Source organism: Lithobates pipiens, unplaced genomic scaffold, assembly GCF_037356315.1.
Source record: "Lithobates pipiens isolate NorthernLeopardFrog02 unplaced genomic scaffold, aLitPip1_a1.2 Scaffold_8, whole genome shotgun sequence".
Lineage (NCBI taxonomy): Eukaryota > Metazoa > Chordata > Amphibia > Anura > Ranidae > Lithobates > Lithobates pipiens.
This window is the reverse complement of record NW_027507903.1, coordinates 108,105,966-108,118,936: the sequence shown is the minus strand read 5'-3', so window position 1 is coordinate 108,118,936 and position 12,971 is coordinate 108,105,966. Positions and strand designations below refer to the sequence as shown.

At 42.7% G+C, this 12,971-nt stretch overlaps 1 protein-coding gene across 4 annotated transcripts in view; it reads left to right on the top strand.

The window, feature by feature from the left end:
• Positions 1 to 12,220, top strand: part of EDC3 (enhancer of mRNA decapping 3) — a 90,582-nt gene extending 78,362 nt beyond the window's left edge. For all 4 annotated transcript variants that reach the window (XM_077472964.1, XM_077472963.1, XM_077472965.1 and 1 more), the window contains one exon: positions 11,488 to 12,220. In XM_077472964.1, the coding sequence (XP_077329090.1) occupies positions 11,488 to 11,828 (341 nt within the window). In that variant the 3' untranslated portion in view covers positions 11,829 to 12,220. The remainder of the gene's footprint in view (positions 1 to 11,487) is intronic.
• Positions 12,221 to 12,971: the final 751 nt, after the last annotated feature.

Below are 12,971 nucleotides of genomic sequence, written 5' to 3'. Positions count from 1 at the left end.
TCAACATTCAGTCAAATAATCGCTGATACCAAGTACTGATACCTTTGCATGTGTAATAGCACTGCCCCAGGACTACTTCAACTGCCCTGCTGCTCCGCTGCCTCTAAACGTGAGTGGGTGCAGGTCCTGCTGCAAACAGGAACATGAGAAGAGAAAAAAGTGGTTGGATGGTTGCACTGTAATGCAATCTCTTTTATTGATGAATAACCATAATCATTACAGCAAACAGAGGTGAACTACAAAGATAAACTGATGCATTTCACACCTACATATGGTGCTTAATCATAGCTTAAAATATTGAACACATATGCAGATATATATATATATATATATATATATATATATATATATATATATATATATATATATATATATATATATATATACATACATACAAGTAGAGTAGGGCGTTGACAACGGCCAATCAGTCACTTAATTGATAAAAGACCAAAATGCGTGTCTGTTCTGATGTTGTCAATGCAACAATCAATTTAGAGACAGTCAGCTCTTTGACCATAAATAAAACAATCGTCACACAATACAGAAAAGTTCATGAGAGATGTGGGTAAAATTGTTCAATGAATCTATAAACATTGTTACATAAACATCAAAAAATTACATGTATATCTCACAGTTATCCGGGACTACCATCAATATAGAAAATTCAATCAATCAATAGGTACTCAAATGAACCCAACCAATAACGTGGAAAGGGCAACACAAAAGGGTACATAACCACATACTGATCAATTAGAGGGAATTGTATATACAATAAAACCTTTAAAGTGGAAGTAAACTCCCTATCATTTTCAGCCAAGGAAGCTGCCATCTTTGCCTCTGTTTAATCTTCAACTGCTATGGTGCTGCACATGTGATTCATTATGACACCAGCCATTGGATGGTTTGATAGTTTGGCTGAGAGCACAGCCAATGTGCAGTTAGCATTCCCTGCATGCCTTTTTTTTAACTGTTTAAATCGATGGGTTTAGTTCCACTTTAATTGCAAGCGTAACTCATTCCGGAAACATGCGTGTAATCCAAAGCACTTGTATATCAAAGCGAATTTCCTCATCAGAAATAATGGAAACTCATATGATTCGTTCCACAACCATTTATTCATAAGTCCTTCAGTTTATAATCCATATAAAGAGATTATAGCATGTGATCAGGTTGTGTCACCATAAAATGTCCATCCGCAAATGAAAGCCTCCACGAAGGGAGTCCGAAAAAACTAGGTTTTACCTGTAACGCTTCTCTTTTTATAGAGCTGGACCCCGGGATCCAGTATTATTATTATTGTTTTTTTCAGCCATATTCCTGGCGGGGTGCTTTGCAGGCCCAGGACTGTGGATCCCCCATTTAAAAAAAAAAAGGGGCCCCCAGTACCTGAAGTTTTTCTAAACGGAGCCCACCGTGAGAGGTGAAGATTGGGTCTGTTACCACAGAACCCTGCGGCTGGATAAGGTAAGGGAGATTCCTACGGAATTTTTCTAATTCTTGTGGGTTTTCTCCTTTAAAGCGGGAGTAAACCCTGTTTCAAAAAACACTTACATTCCCGGCATGCCGGAAATGCTAACTTTCACATTGGTTGTGCTCTCAACCAAACTTTCAAACCATCCAATGGCTGGTTTCATAACTGATCACATGTGCAGCATTATGGCAGTTGAAGAATCATTAGAGGCCAAGATGGCAGCTTCCTTGACTGAAAACGATAGAAGGGTTTACTTACGCCGGAGGGCTGTCAAGAGCATGTACCTTTCCATGCTTGTCAGTCTCGTTTTTGTGTCTCAAGCTGTATGCTCCTCCGAGCCCATGCTCCAGGTGGAATGTGGAATGTGGGGGGGGGGGGGGGGGGGGGGTTCTTTTTGGGAATGTCCCTCCTACAGCTTCCTTCAGGCTAGAGGCCATAGGGCAGTTGGCGGTATGCCGCACCACCACCTCCGCCATTACGGCGGCTCTTCATCCACCGGCCCTCCCCAGCCTCCCCTCCATATGTGATCTGATCAGGATCGGAGCCCTCGGCTCATGTGGGAAAAGCTGTCTTTTTGAAAAAGACAGGGGGCAGAAGGAGTAGTCGGAGGAGGGGGGGGGGCGGAGAATTAGCGCAACGTCGGCGTGGTTTAACGCCCACAATGTGGGCTATGCGAGGCTATAAAGTGCACTCTTTTGCAGGTGCACACAGCTCAAGGAGGGACACAGAGCAGATAGATGGTATGTGAGTGTGGGTGACACAGGCATTCCCAGGCAACATTTACTTGGTATCAGACTGAGCCCTGATAGCAGCGGCAGTTGCTGGACTATTTTGTTCAGCAGTGGGTGCATTTCTGGTAGTACCTCTGCATTTGTGCTTGGCACTATGGACAGAAGGGGAGGTACAAATACCCTGAGAAATAGGGGCTCAAAGGTATCTCCCTCAGGCTCTGAGGATCTGCAGCACCATCTCCCCCTGAAGGACCTAGGGAGGCTGGTCCGAGTGAGCCATTGGGGTCAGGGGCTGCAACTGCTTCTGGCATTTCAGCCCTGTATATATTACTCAGGAGGTTTTTTTCCTCGACCATAAGTGGATTAGAGGAATGATTAATGGTCTTAATCGCATCTTCACGAAGTGGAAGAAAACACAGTTCCCCTTCTACCACCCAGGACCCTCAAACAGAGGAACTCTGGGAAAGGGGCATCGAATCCGCCTCAGAGAACGGGGATGACTCCTCTTCTGAGGAATCAAGTGGGGAAGGACTCTCTTCAGATTCACAGGCTGAGAAATTGCTGGTGCAATCTCTTACTGAAATGGTCCGCTCCACATTTAATTTACCTGTAACTGAGTTGGTTGAAAAACCCACATCTTGTTCACTGAAGCCTCCTCAAGCTGCGCATGCTTTTCCTGTTCATTTCTTGCTGGAAAAGTTATTTATTCTGATTGGGATAACCCAGATAAACATTTTTTTCCTCCTAAAAAGTTTTCAACACTTTATCCTATGGAGGAAAAATTCACAAAGATGATGCTAGCCTTTCGGGTTGGGGAGCAGTTCTGGAAGAGATGACTGTCCAAGGGAAATGGTCCAAAAAATATTATGGGCAGCATAGTGGTGTAGTGGTTAGCACTCTTACCTAGCAGTAAGAAGGTCGCTGGTTCAAATCCCAACCACGACACTACCTGCCTGGAGTTTGCATGTTCTCGCTGTGCCTGCGTGGGTTTCCTCCGAGTACTCAAGGAGGGACACAGAGCAGATAGATGGCATGTGAGTGTGGGTGACACAGGCATTCCCAGGCAACATTTACTTGGTATCAGACTGATTCCTCCCACAATCCAAAGACATGCAGGTAGGTTAATTGGCTTCTGTCCAAAATTGGCCCTAGTATATGAATGGGGACCTTGGATTGTGGGCTCCTTGAGGGTAGGGACCAATGCGAGTGTGCAATGTACAGGGATAGGGACAATTATAGACACTCGCTCGCGTTGAACTAACTATGGAACTATGAAACCTAGCCTTAAAGGCTTGGACATTCAGGTTGCAGGGTTGTCCTGTCAGGATCCAATCTGACAATGCCACAGCAGTGGCTTATATCCATCACCAAGGGGGCTCCAGGAGTTGTGCAACCCAGGGAGAGGTAAACCAGATCCTAATCTGGGCATGGAAGCATGTCCATTCCAGGGGTAGAGAACTGGCAGGCTGACTACTTAAGTCACCAGCAGCCAATGGCTGTGCTGCTATCAATCTATCCAATCAGCACACGAGACACCAGCTAGATCTGATGTTTTGGTTCCCGGCTGAAGAAAGGCAGCGTTCAGGTAAGTAAAACGGGGGGGACTGTGGGGGGGGCTGCAGCACTACAGAAGGTTTTTCACCTTAATGCATTAAGGGAAAAAACCATGAGGGTTTACAACCTCTTTCACTTTTTGATGATCCAATTTTATGAGATGCACTTTAGATTACACCTGCGATTAGAAGGCAGTCTATTGTATTATAAGGAGGACTATATGGACTGTGTAAACGTTAAAAAACAGAAAAAACATATTGGCATGACCTTGTTAAGCAATAACATATGGAATACATGGTTTCTTGTTTGAAAGCAGATTTGTTTTGCCAAGCATTGTATGTATTATCAAAATAGTTCATTTTCAGTGTGTTGCTCCCCCTCGTTTTGTCTATTTAAAAATAATTTCTATGAATGTTTCTATAAACTTTGTCTCTCTTTGGGGCCCTTTCAAACCATATGCAATCTTGCCCAATGCAGTGTACGGATTAGCACTGTGATGCCAGGGCCTACCATAAATTAATTTATCTAAAATTATTGGGCAACACATAGACAAAGTACAAATTCTAAGCAAACGGGCCAGACACCAATGGCGTCTTCTGGTTAACATTATTGAATGAAAAAGCACATACTGCCATCCTTCCAGCAAAAGCTACACCCCTAAAATGCATTTCACACCAAGCTGTGCTGGTGAAACGTGCCTTTTGGTGAAGGATGGCAGTGTGTCCTGTATATGCTTGTTCATTCAATAACGTTAACCAGAAGATGTCAGGTGTGCAGTCCATTCCCTTTGAGGTCTTCACATCTGGTGTTTTGGGACCACACTGCAATAGAGGCAAAACTCTATGCGGGTTTTGGGTGCTATCTATTTGTAATGGCACCTAAACGCGGTGCGGTTTTGCTGCAAGTGTTGCACGATAAATTGTAGCAAACCACATCATGCAAAACCTGTCTCTCAAAAGAAGCTCCCGCTCCTTTTTGGGCGAATCGTCATGTTGCAGTCGCTGTTGGTTGTTGCCTTTGCACAGAATCTGGCTTCTCTGGTTTTGATAAGGTACTGGCATACCTCTGTATGTCAGCTCATAACTGGTTTTAATTACTGCCAGTTTGCTCAACTGAGAACTGGCGGTATTTCAGCAAGAATTGGTCGCTGCCATAGTGACGGGTTCTTAAAGTGGCAAATGTAAGAACGACCTGCATTCCCTGCATAGGTCAGTAATGTTTACAACCCTGGTGTAAATGCTTCCCTGAATTAGGAGCAGGTAAGAAAATTACTGACGAGTCATTAGGTGTTCATTCAATTCCCCTGGTTTTGTATTAACTGCAATGCAAAGTTGTGTTATACTGCCATCATGTGGTTGCAGAAAAAAAAAAGTAAAAAGTGTGTTAACGGTATAATGTCATTTTTCATTACACCAGTGTGTATATGTATGTGTGTATATATATATATATATATATATATATATATATATATATATATATATATATATATATACACACACACACACACACACACACACACACACACACACACACACACACACACACACACACACACACACACACACACACACACACACACACCGGCCACTTTATTAGGTACACCTGTTCAATTGGCTGATTAGCAGTTTGTGTTACCAAGCAATCACATGGCAGCAACTCCATGCATTTAGGCATATAGACATGATTAACCACTTGGGACCCGCTCTATAGCCGAATGACGGCTACAGCGCGGATCTCCTTTTCCGGGACTACGTCTATTGACGTAGTCCCGTGCACGAGCGGCCTGCGCGCCCCCTGAGGGGCACGCGCGGCGCGCTCTGTGATCGGCGAGTCTGAGACTCGCCTGATCACCGATCAGAGCAAGGGGTCGATCCCGACCCCCCTTATCACGTGATCAGCTGTCAGCCAATGACAGCTGATCATGTGATATAACGGAGCCAGTAATCGGCTAGCCGATCACCTGCGGCCGTGATCGGGACATCAGTCCCGATCACGGCCAGCCCTGCCAGTGCCCACCTGCCCCCTGCCAGTGCCCACCTGCCCCCTCATCAATAAAGATTATGATAAAATAAGTGCCCCCCGTCAGTGCCACCCAGCAGTGCCCACAATCTGCCTCAACAAAGGTGCTGCACCCCAGTGCCACATATCCATGCCCAGCAGTGCCGCCCAGCAGTGCCACCTATCAGTGGTACCTATCAGTGCCCCTTAGTGCCACCAAATCCGTGCTACCCATCCGTGCCACCTTATCTGTGCCCATCAGTGCCGCCTTATCTGTGCCTATTAGTGCCGCCTTAACTATGCCTATCAGTGCCCACCAATGCAGCCTATCAGTGCCACCTCATCTGCGCACTTCAATGAAGGAGAAAAATGACCTGTTTGGAAAATTTTATAACAAACTATTAAACATGATTTTTTTTTTTTTTGCATCTTTTTTTGTTTGTTTAGCAAAAAATAAAACTCCCAGCTGTAATTAAATACCACCAAAAGAAAGCTCTATTTGTGGGGAAAAAAACGATAAAAATTTCATTTGGGTACAGTGTTGTATGCCCGCGCAATTGTCATTCAAAGTGCATCAGCGCTGAAAGCTGAAAATTGGTCTGGGACTGAGGGGGGTTTAAGTGCCCAGTAAGCAAGTGGTTAAGACAACTTGCTGACGTTCAAACTGGTCTGAGTATTTAAAAAACTGCTGATCTACTGGGGTTTTCACAAACAACCATCTCTCTGAGTTTACAGAGAATGGTCCAAAAAAGAGAAAATATCCAGTGAGTGGCAGGGGCTGTTGATGTCAGAGGAGAATGGGCAGACTGGTTTGAGATAATAGAAAGGCAACAGTAACTAAAAAAAAAAACACTCATTACCAAGGTATACAGAATACAATCTCTGAACGCACAACACATTGAACCTTTAAGCAGATGGGCTTCAGCAGCAGAAAACCGCACTGAGTGCCACTCCTGTCAGCGAAGAACAGGAAAATGGGGCTACAATTCGCACGGGCTTGCCAAAATTGGACCATAGAAGATTGCAAATACGTTGCCTGGTCTGATGAGGCCCCTTAGTACCATTTGAGCATTGTTTAAAGGCCACGGCCTACCTGAGTATTGTTGCTGACTATTCGAGATAGGCTGAACGCCCTCCTTGGTTTGCAGCAGTACTCCCGCACAGGGAAAAGTTCTAACCCAAACAGCGATCCCCACTGAAGTCTATGGGAACCAAACAGGAAAAAACAATTGCCCATTTTGAAGGCTTAAATGCAAGTAATTGGCCATAAAAGGGGTATGAGTGTCCAGGTACTGCCCTGGGGGACATGTATGAATGTAAAAGCGATCGTTTTTTCAGGTGATTTTAATGATGCTTAAATTGCAGCAATAAAAATGAAAAGTTCTTTTATAGTGCCTGGGGGGTCCCCTTAGTCAGCCTGTAAAATGGCGCATCTGTAGCATATATACATGTATGTACAACAACATCCAACATGTATGCATGAGTCAAATCAGATTTAAAATGACTCGTGGTTGCAATTGCCCTCAGCGTGGGGGGGTGCTTTGGGGCAGGGGGGGGCTCTGTCCACCCACACCCCAAAGCATCTGGTCCCCATGTTGATGGGGACAGGGGGCTCATCCCCACAACCATGGCCAATGGTTGTGGGGGTCTGTGCGCGAGGTAATTATCAGAATCTGGAAGCCCCCTTTAACAAGGGGGCCCTTAGATCCTGGATACATAGTACCCCTACCCATTCACCAAAAAAGTATCAAAAAGTAATAAAAACAGTCTGTTTTGACAATTCCTTTATCAAAAAAGAAAAAAAAAGTGTCCCCTGATGTAAATTATCTTCAATCGGGCCGCACTCGAATAATAATTCTGCAGACGTGAAGGTTGGCTGCCTACTGCAGGCTAAGCCATTTGACAGTTCTTATATAGGTAAGGGGTTGGGCTACCTGGCTATGTGACCTGGTCCGTGATGTCAGAAGGGGTGAAGCCACCAGGTGGCCTCGCCCCTTACCTATATAAGAACTGTTAGCCAGCTTAGCCTGCAGTGGGTGCACAACCTTCATGTCGGCGGAATTATTATTCGGGTGGTTATGACGTGGTGATTGACGAGGAATTTACATCATGGCATACTGTTTTTATTTATTAATAAAGGAATTGTCAAAAACTGCATGTGTTTTTATTACTTTTTGGCACACTTTTGGTGAATGGGTAGAGGGACTATGTATCCCATATTCATTCACACGGCAGGGGGGGATCTGGGATATGGGGGTCCCCTTGTTAAAGGGGACTTCCAGATTCCGATAAGCTACAGTTCTGGGAATGAGGCCCTTGTACCCCAAAGCACCCCTCCCCCCATGTTGAGGGCATGTGGCCTGGTATGGCTTTTTCTTCTTTGGACTCCAGTGTCACTGGGGGAGTCCATTCACAGCTGATGACTCATCAGTTGTTAAGGAGCGGCGCCGGGAAGCTGGCTGTGGCATCCTTAACAGCTTATACTGCGCCCTGATTGGGCAAAGCTTTAAAGTAAGGGTAAAGTAAAACTAGCCTTAACTGAAGAATAATTTGGGTTAAAGAAGGGGATGTTTTTGGCCTTTCCTGATTAACTCTTTCCCCCCAACAGTATGTATGTATGAGGCCTCACTGGACTGGGCTTTTTTCTGTGGGGTCACATATATGCGTATCTATCTTTGTGCTTGGGAGCATGTCGCACAGCGTGCTCCCAGCACCAGGTTGTCGCAGTGTCTCTTTCCCTTCTCCCTCTCCCCCCCTCGCTGAGCGAAAAATAAAAAAAGAGAAAAAATGTCAAGGTTTGATCTAAATCATTGCCACGGTTAGTGTTTGGTCAAGTAAGGGTCAAAGTCTTTATATTTTAAGCAGGATTTTTTTTTAGAGCATGTTGTTAATGTATTTTAGGTAGGATATAAAAAAATAAAAAAAATAAAAGCAAAGTGCACACTATTGTTTCTGGGCTGTACTACGGGTACATACAACTAACATACACATATGTTGTATTTCTGAGATTGTTGGGAGCAGAACTTATTTTGGGTTGTTCTTTGACCGTAGTTTATGGTAGTAGCAAGAAATATACAGCTACATTTAAAAAAAAAAAAAAAAAAAAATTTATTTTATTTTTTTATTATTAATTTTTTATTTTTGGCCGTGTTTTCCTTTGATAATAAAAGAAAAATCAGGAGATATGCATTACCATTTACCACCAAATGAAACCTCAATTTGAAAAACAAGATGCACCAGATGCACAAAGTAGTTGTGATATGTATGTTTTTACGAACACGTTAACCACTTCAGTACAGGGCATTTTCACCCCCTTCCTGCCCAGACTAATTTTAAGCTTTCAGTGCTGTAACATTTTGAATTGCAATTGTGCGGTAATTCAATACTGTAACTATATGAAATTTTTAATTTTTATTTTTTTTATCTCCCCACACAAATAGCGCTTTCTTTTGGTGGTATTTGATCACCTCTGTGGTTTTAATTTTTTGTGCTATAAACAAAAAGAGCATCGATTTTGAAAAAAAACACAATATTTTTTACTTTTTGCTATAATAAATATCCCAATTTTTTTTTTTTTTAAAGAACAATTTTCTTCCTCAGTTTAGGCCTATATGTATTCTACATATTTCTGGTTAAAAAAAAAAACAATAAGCTCATATTGATTGGTTTGCGCAAAAGTTATAGCACCTACAAAATAGGGGATAGATTTATGGCATTTTTATTATTATTTGTTTTTTACTAGTAATGGCAGCGATCTGCGATTTTTGTCAGGACTGTGATATTGCAGCAGACAGACTGGACACTTTTGCCACTATTTAGGGACCATTGACAATTATAGAGTGACCAGTTCTACAAATATGCACTGATTACTGTATAAACGTCACTGGCAATGAAGGGGCCGATCAAGGGGTTAAATGTGTTACCTAGGGAGTGATTCTAACTGTGGGGGAGGGGACTGACTGGGGGAGTTGACCAGTCAGTGTTTCTATATACAAGGGACACACGATCTGTCTCCTCTCCCCTGACAGGACGTGGATCTGTGTGTTTACACACACAGATCCGCATCCCTGCTCTGTGACAAGCAATGCGGGTGCCAGACGGACATCACGGCTGCCAGGCACGCGCATCGGTCCCTGAGTGATGTGGCACACACGCACTCCCTAGACGACCGGGAAGCCGCGGCCGTCATATTACTATACGCGGGATGGAAATTGGTTAAAGTTGCAAAATTGTGCTTGGGCATGAACATTTGTTTTAACCGTAGGTGCAAATGGGTTAAAAAGTGGGGTCTTAATTATAGCTAAGAATGGCATTTACTGACTTTGAATTTTCTTCACTTTCCTGGGAATTTACCATCCACCCTCCCTATTTTTTGTCACAGATTTATTGGCAGTTTTTAAGGCTGGCCAGACACTGTTTGCATTTTTCGGTCTGTTCCTGATGAACCAGCCGATATCCAATCAGTGAGCAGCCCTGTTGACCTCCTCCTGGTTGACATCCTTTTAATTAGAGAATTAAAGGAGCTGGGAGGAAACCTGGGCACAGACAAGGTTGCATTGGTGGTCACAGGTCATGCTGCAATGATGAACATAGGCAAGGCTGGATTGGTGGGCACAGGTCACTCTGCATTGATGGGCACTGATAAAGTTGTTTATTTTTGTAACTTAATTCTGCATTTGATCATTTTTGAGGGTGTATTTAGGTGCAGAATTAAATGAGGTGCAGGGTAGGGATTGGGTGGGGCAACTGGTGGCGAGTAACCCTTAAGGCCTGGCTAGTAGCTCAGGGCTTTAAATTTTGAGCCTTGATCTAAGGTCTATCTTACCCTGTTCACAACTGCTGCTGTCCGCTTTCACCACAGAATGAAACGCATTGTCATTGCCCTATAGGTAGCAAAACTGTTGTGGGGGAAAAACAAAAACGGTGCTACATTAATGCTGCTGACATATGCTGCTGCTGAAATAGAATGATCTCCCAAGGGATGATTTCCCATATTTAACCTTTTCGATGCCAGACCATTGTTGCAATTTTTCACTTTTTACCATTTTTTTTATTTTATTTTTTCATTTTTCACTTACAGCTTTCTCAGTTTTTAAAAGATCTTCTGTCAGTTTTGCTGCTTTTACATGCCATGTTTAGCCGTGTTTGCGCTTGGAAGCGTTTGAAAAAAAATATATATATATTTTTTCAAAATTGGCAAAAATTAAAAATGCCTATATATAAACGAAAAGTACCTAAATGCGAGTTACTGTGATTAGAGCTTGAAATGCCTCTAAACTCAGTGTCTGAACTCATTTTTTTTGCTTTCCAAAAAAGGTCTCTAAACTCAACTGCCTAAAAATGACATTAAACGAACCAGTGTACATGTACTGATAAGATAACATTGGATGAGTTCAGGGGCAGCTGAACAAGGCATCCAACTGCCTCTGAATGTCTGTTTACCAGCAGCAGTGTATATGAGGCTTAAATGTTGTATTAACACAGAATTTGTCCTTGATGAAAATAACTATAATAACTTCAATGTAGGTGTCTTTATTACATGTTTTAGGATGTATAAGATGATATTTAATGCAGTAAGCAATCCATTATCTTGGTGTCATAACACATTTCCAAGAAAATTAGTTTCTGTAAAAATTCGAAAGTGCACTATAGTTCAAAATGGATAAACTGCAATCATTAATATTATGGTAATTTGTGCTTCTAAATGTGTTTATCGGTTTGTTTCCTTCTCAGATCTGCCAGATTGCCCTGTAGATTTGGTCATTCACTGTTTGGACTGCCATGAAAATGCCTTCTTGCGTGATCAGCCATGGTACAAAGCGGCTGTGGAATGGGCTAACCAAAACCGAGCCCCAGTGCTAAGCATTGACCCACCTGTAACTGACCAGGAGCTAGGCATACATGCCAAATGGTCCCTGCAGTTGGGACTTCCTCTGGCTCTTGGGGAACAGGCTGGCCGCGTCTATTTGAGTGACATCGGTATTCCCCAAAAGGTGTTCAAGGAGGTGGGCATCACCTATCACTCGCCTTTTGGCTGCAAGTTTGTTATTCCCTTACATTCCATGCAAGGATGAAATGACTATCTGGCCTGTTCCGGCTATTTTGCCTTAATTACACAGGCAAATAACTGCCATTAATCCCACTTTAAACCCCAGTGGCATGAGCTGTGTGTGCAGGGCATCAGCTTTTATGACCACAAGAATGGTGTTAATATGTCAGTGGCATTCTGGGAAACAAGTTTGTTTTGTTTGTCTTTGTTCCTGCACCAGCCAACCCAGAACATATTTTTAAGGAATCTGCTTCTAACAAACAGAAGGGAAGCAAGTTCCATTTTATTTTTTTATTGTTAAATTGTCATTGCAAAGACACATCTCTGTTTCTTGTAGCTTTACTAGTTTACTGTTCATCATTCAGTCACTTGAGTGATCCCGCATTTACCAAATGAAGCTCTTGGTTTTTGTGTGTATTCGTGTTTGTTTGTTTTTTTGGAGGGGGGGGGGGGGGATTTTGAATTCACAAAACATGTAAATTCTAATATCCAACTCGTGCTATAAAAAAGTTGAAGAAGCGGAGTTTTTTTTACAAACTACACAACATACATATTACACTTCTGTATATCAATTTTAAAAAAAGCTTATTGGCATCTGCTGTTAGGTAACCAAGAATCTGTTCTCTCACAGGCGATTACAATACTTGTGGCTTGCTAAGACCCAGATTAAAGCTCCACTCACACTAGTGCAACTTCTCATGCCACTTTAGGACACTTAAAGCCAAATGTAATATTCCCCACGCACGTGTCCCTGAAAATAGCCAATCTTTAATACTGGGTGCTGTAATGACCACAGGCTGGGAACTGTAGACACAGTCACTTCCAGTGCTAATAGGTCTTCTAAGGTGAGGAGTAACAGGTGGCATATATAAGGGTGGTGTGAAAGGTATACAGTGCCTTGCGAAAGTATTCGCCCCCCTTGAACTTTTCAACCTTTTACCACATTTCAGGCTTCAAACATAAAGATATAAAATTTTAATTTTTTGTGAAGAATCACCAACAAGTGGGACACAATTGTGAAGTGGAACGAAATCTATTGGATATTTTAAACTTTTTTAGCAAATAAAAAACTGAAAAGTGGTGCGTGCAAAATTATTCAGCCCTTTTACTTTCAGTGCAGCAAACTCACTCCAGAAGTTCAGCGAGGATCTCTGAATGATCCATTGTT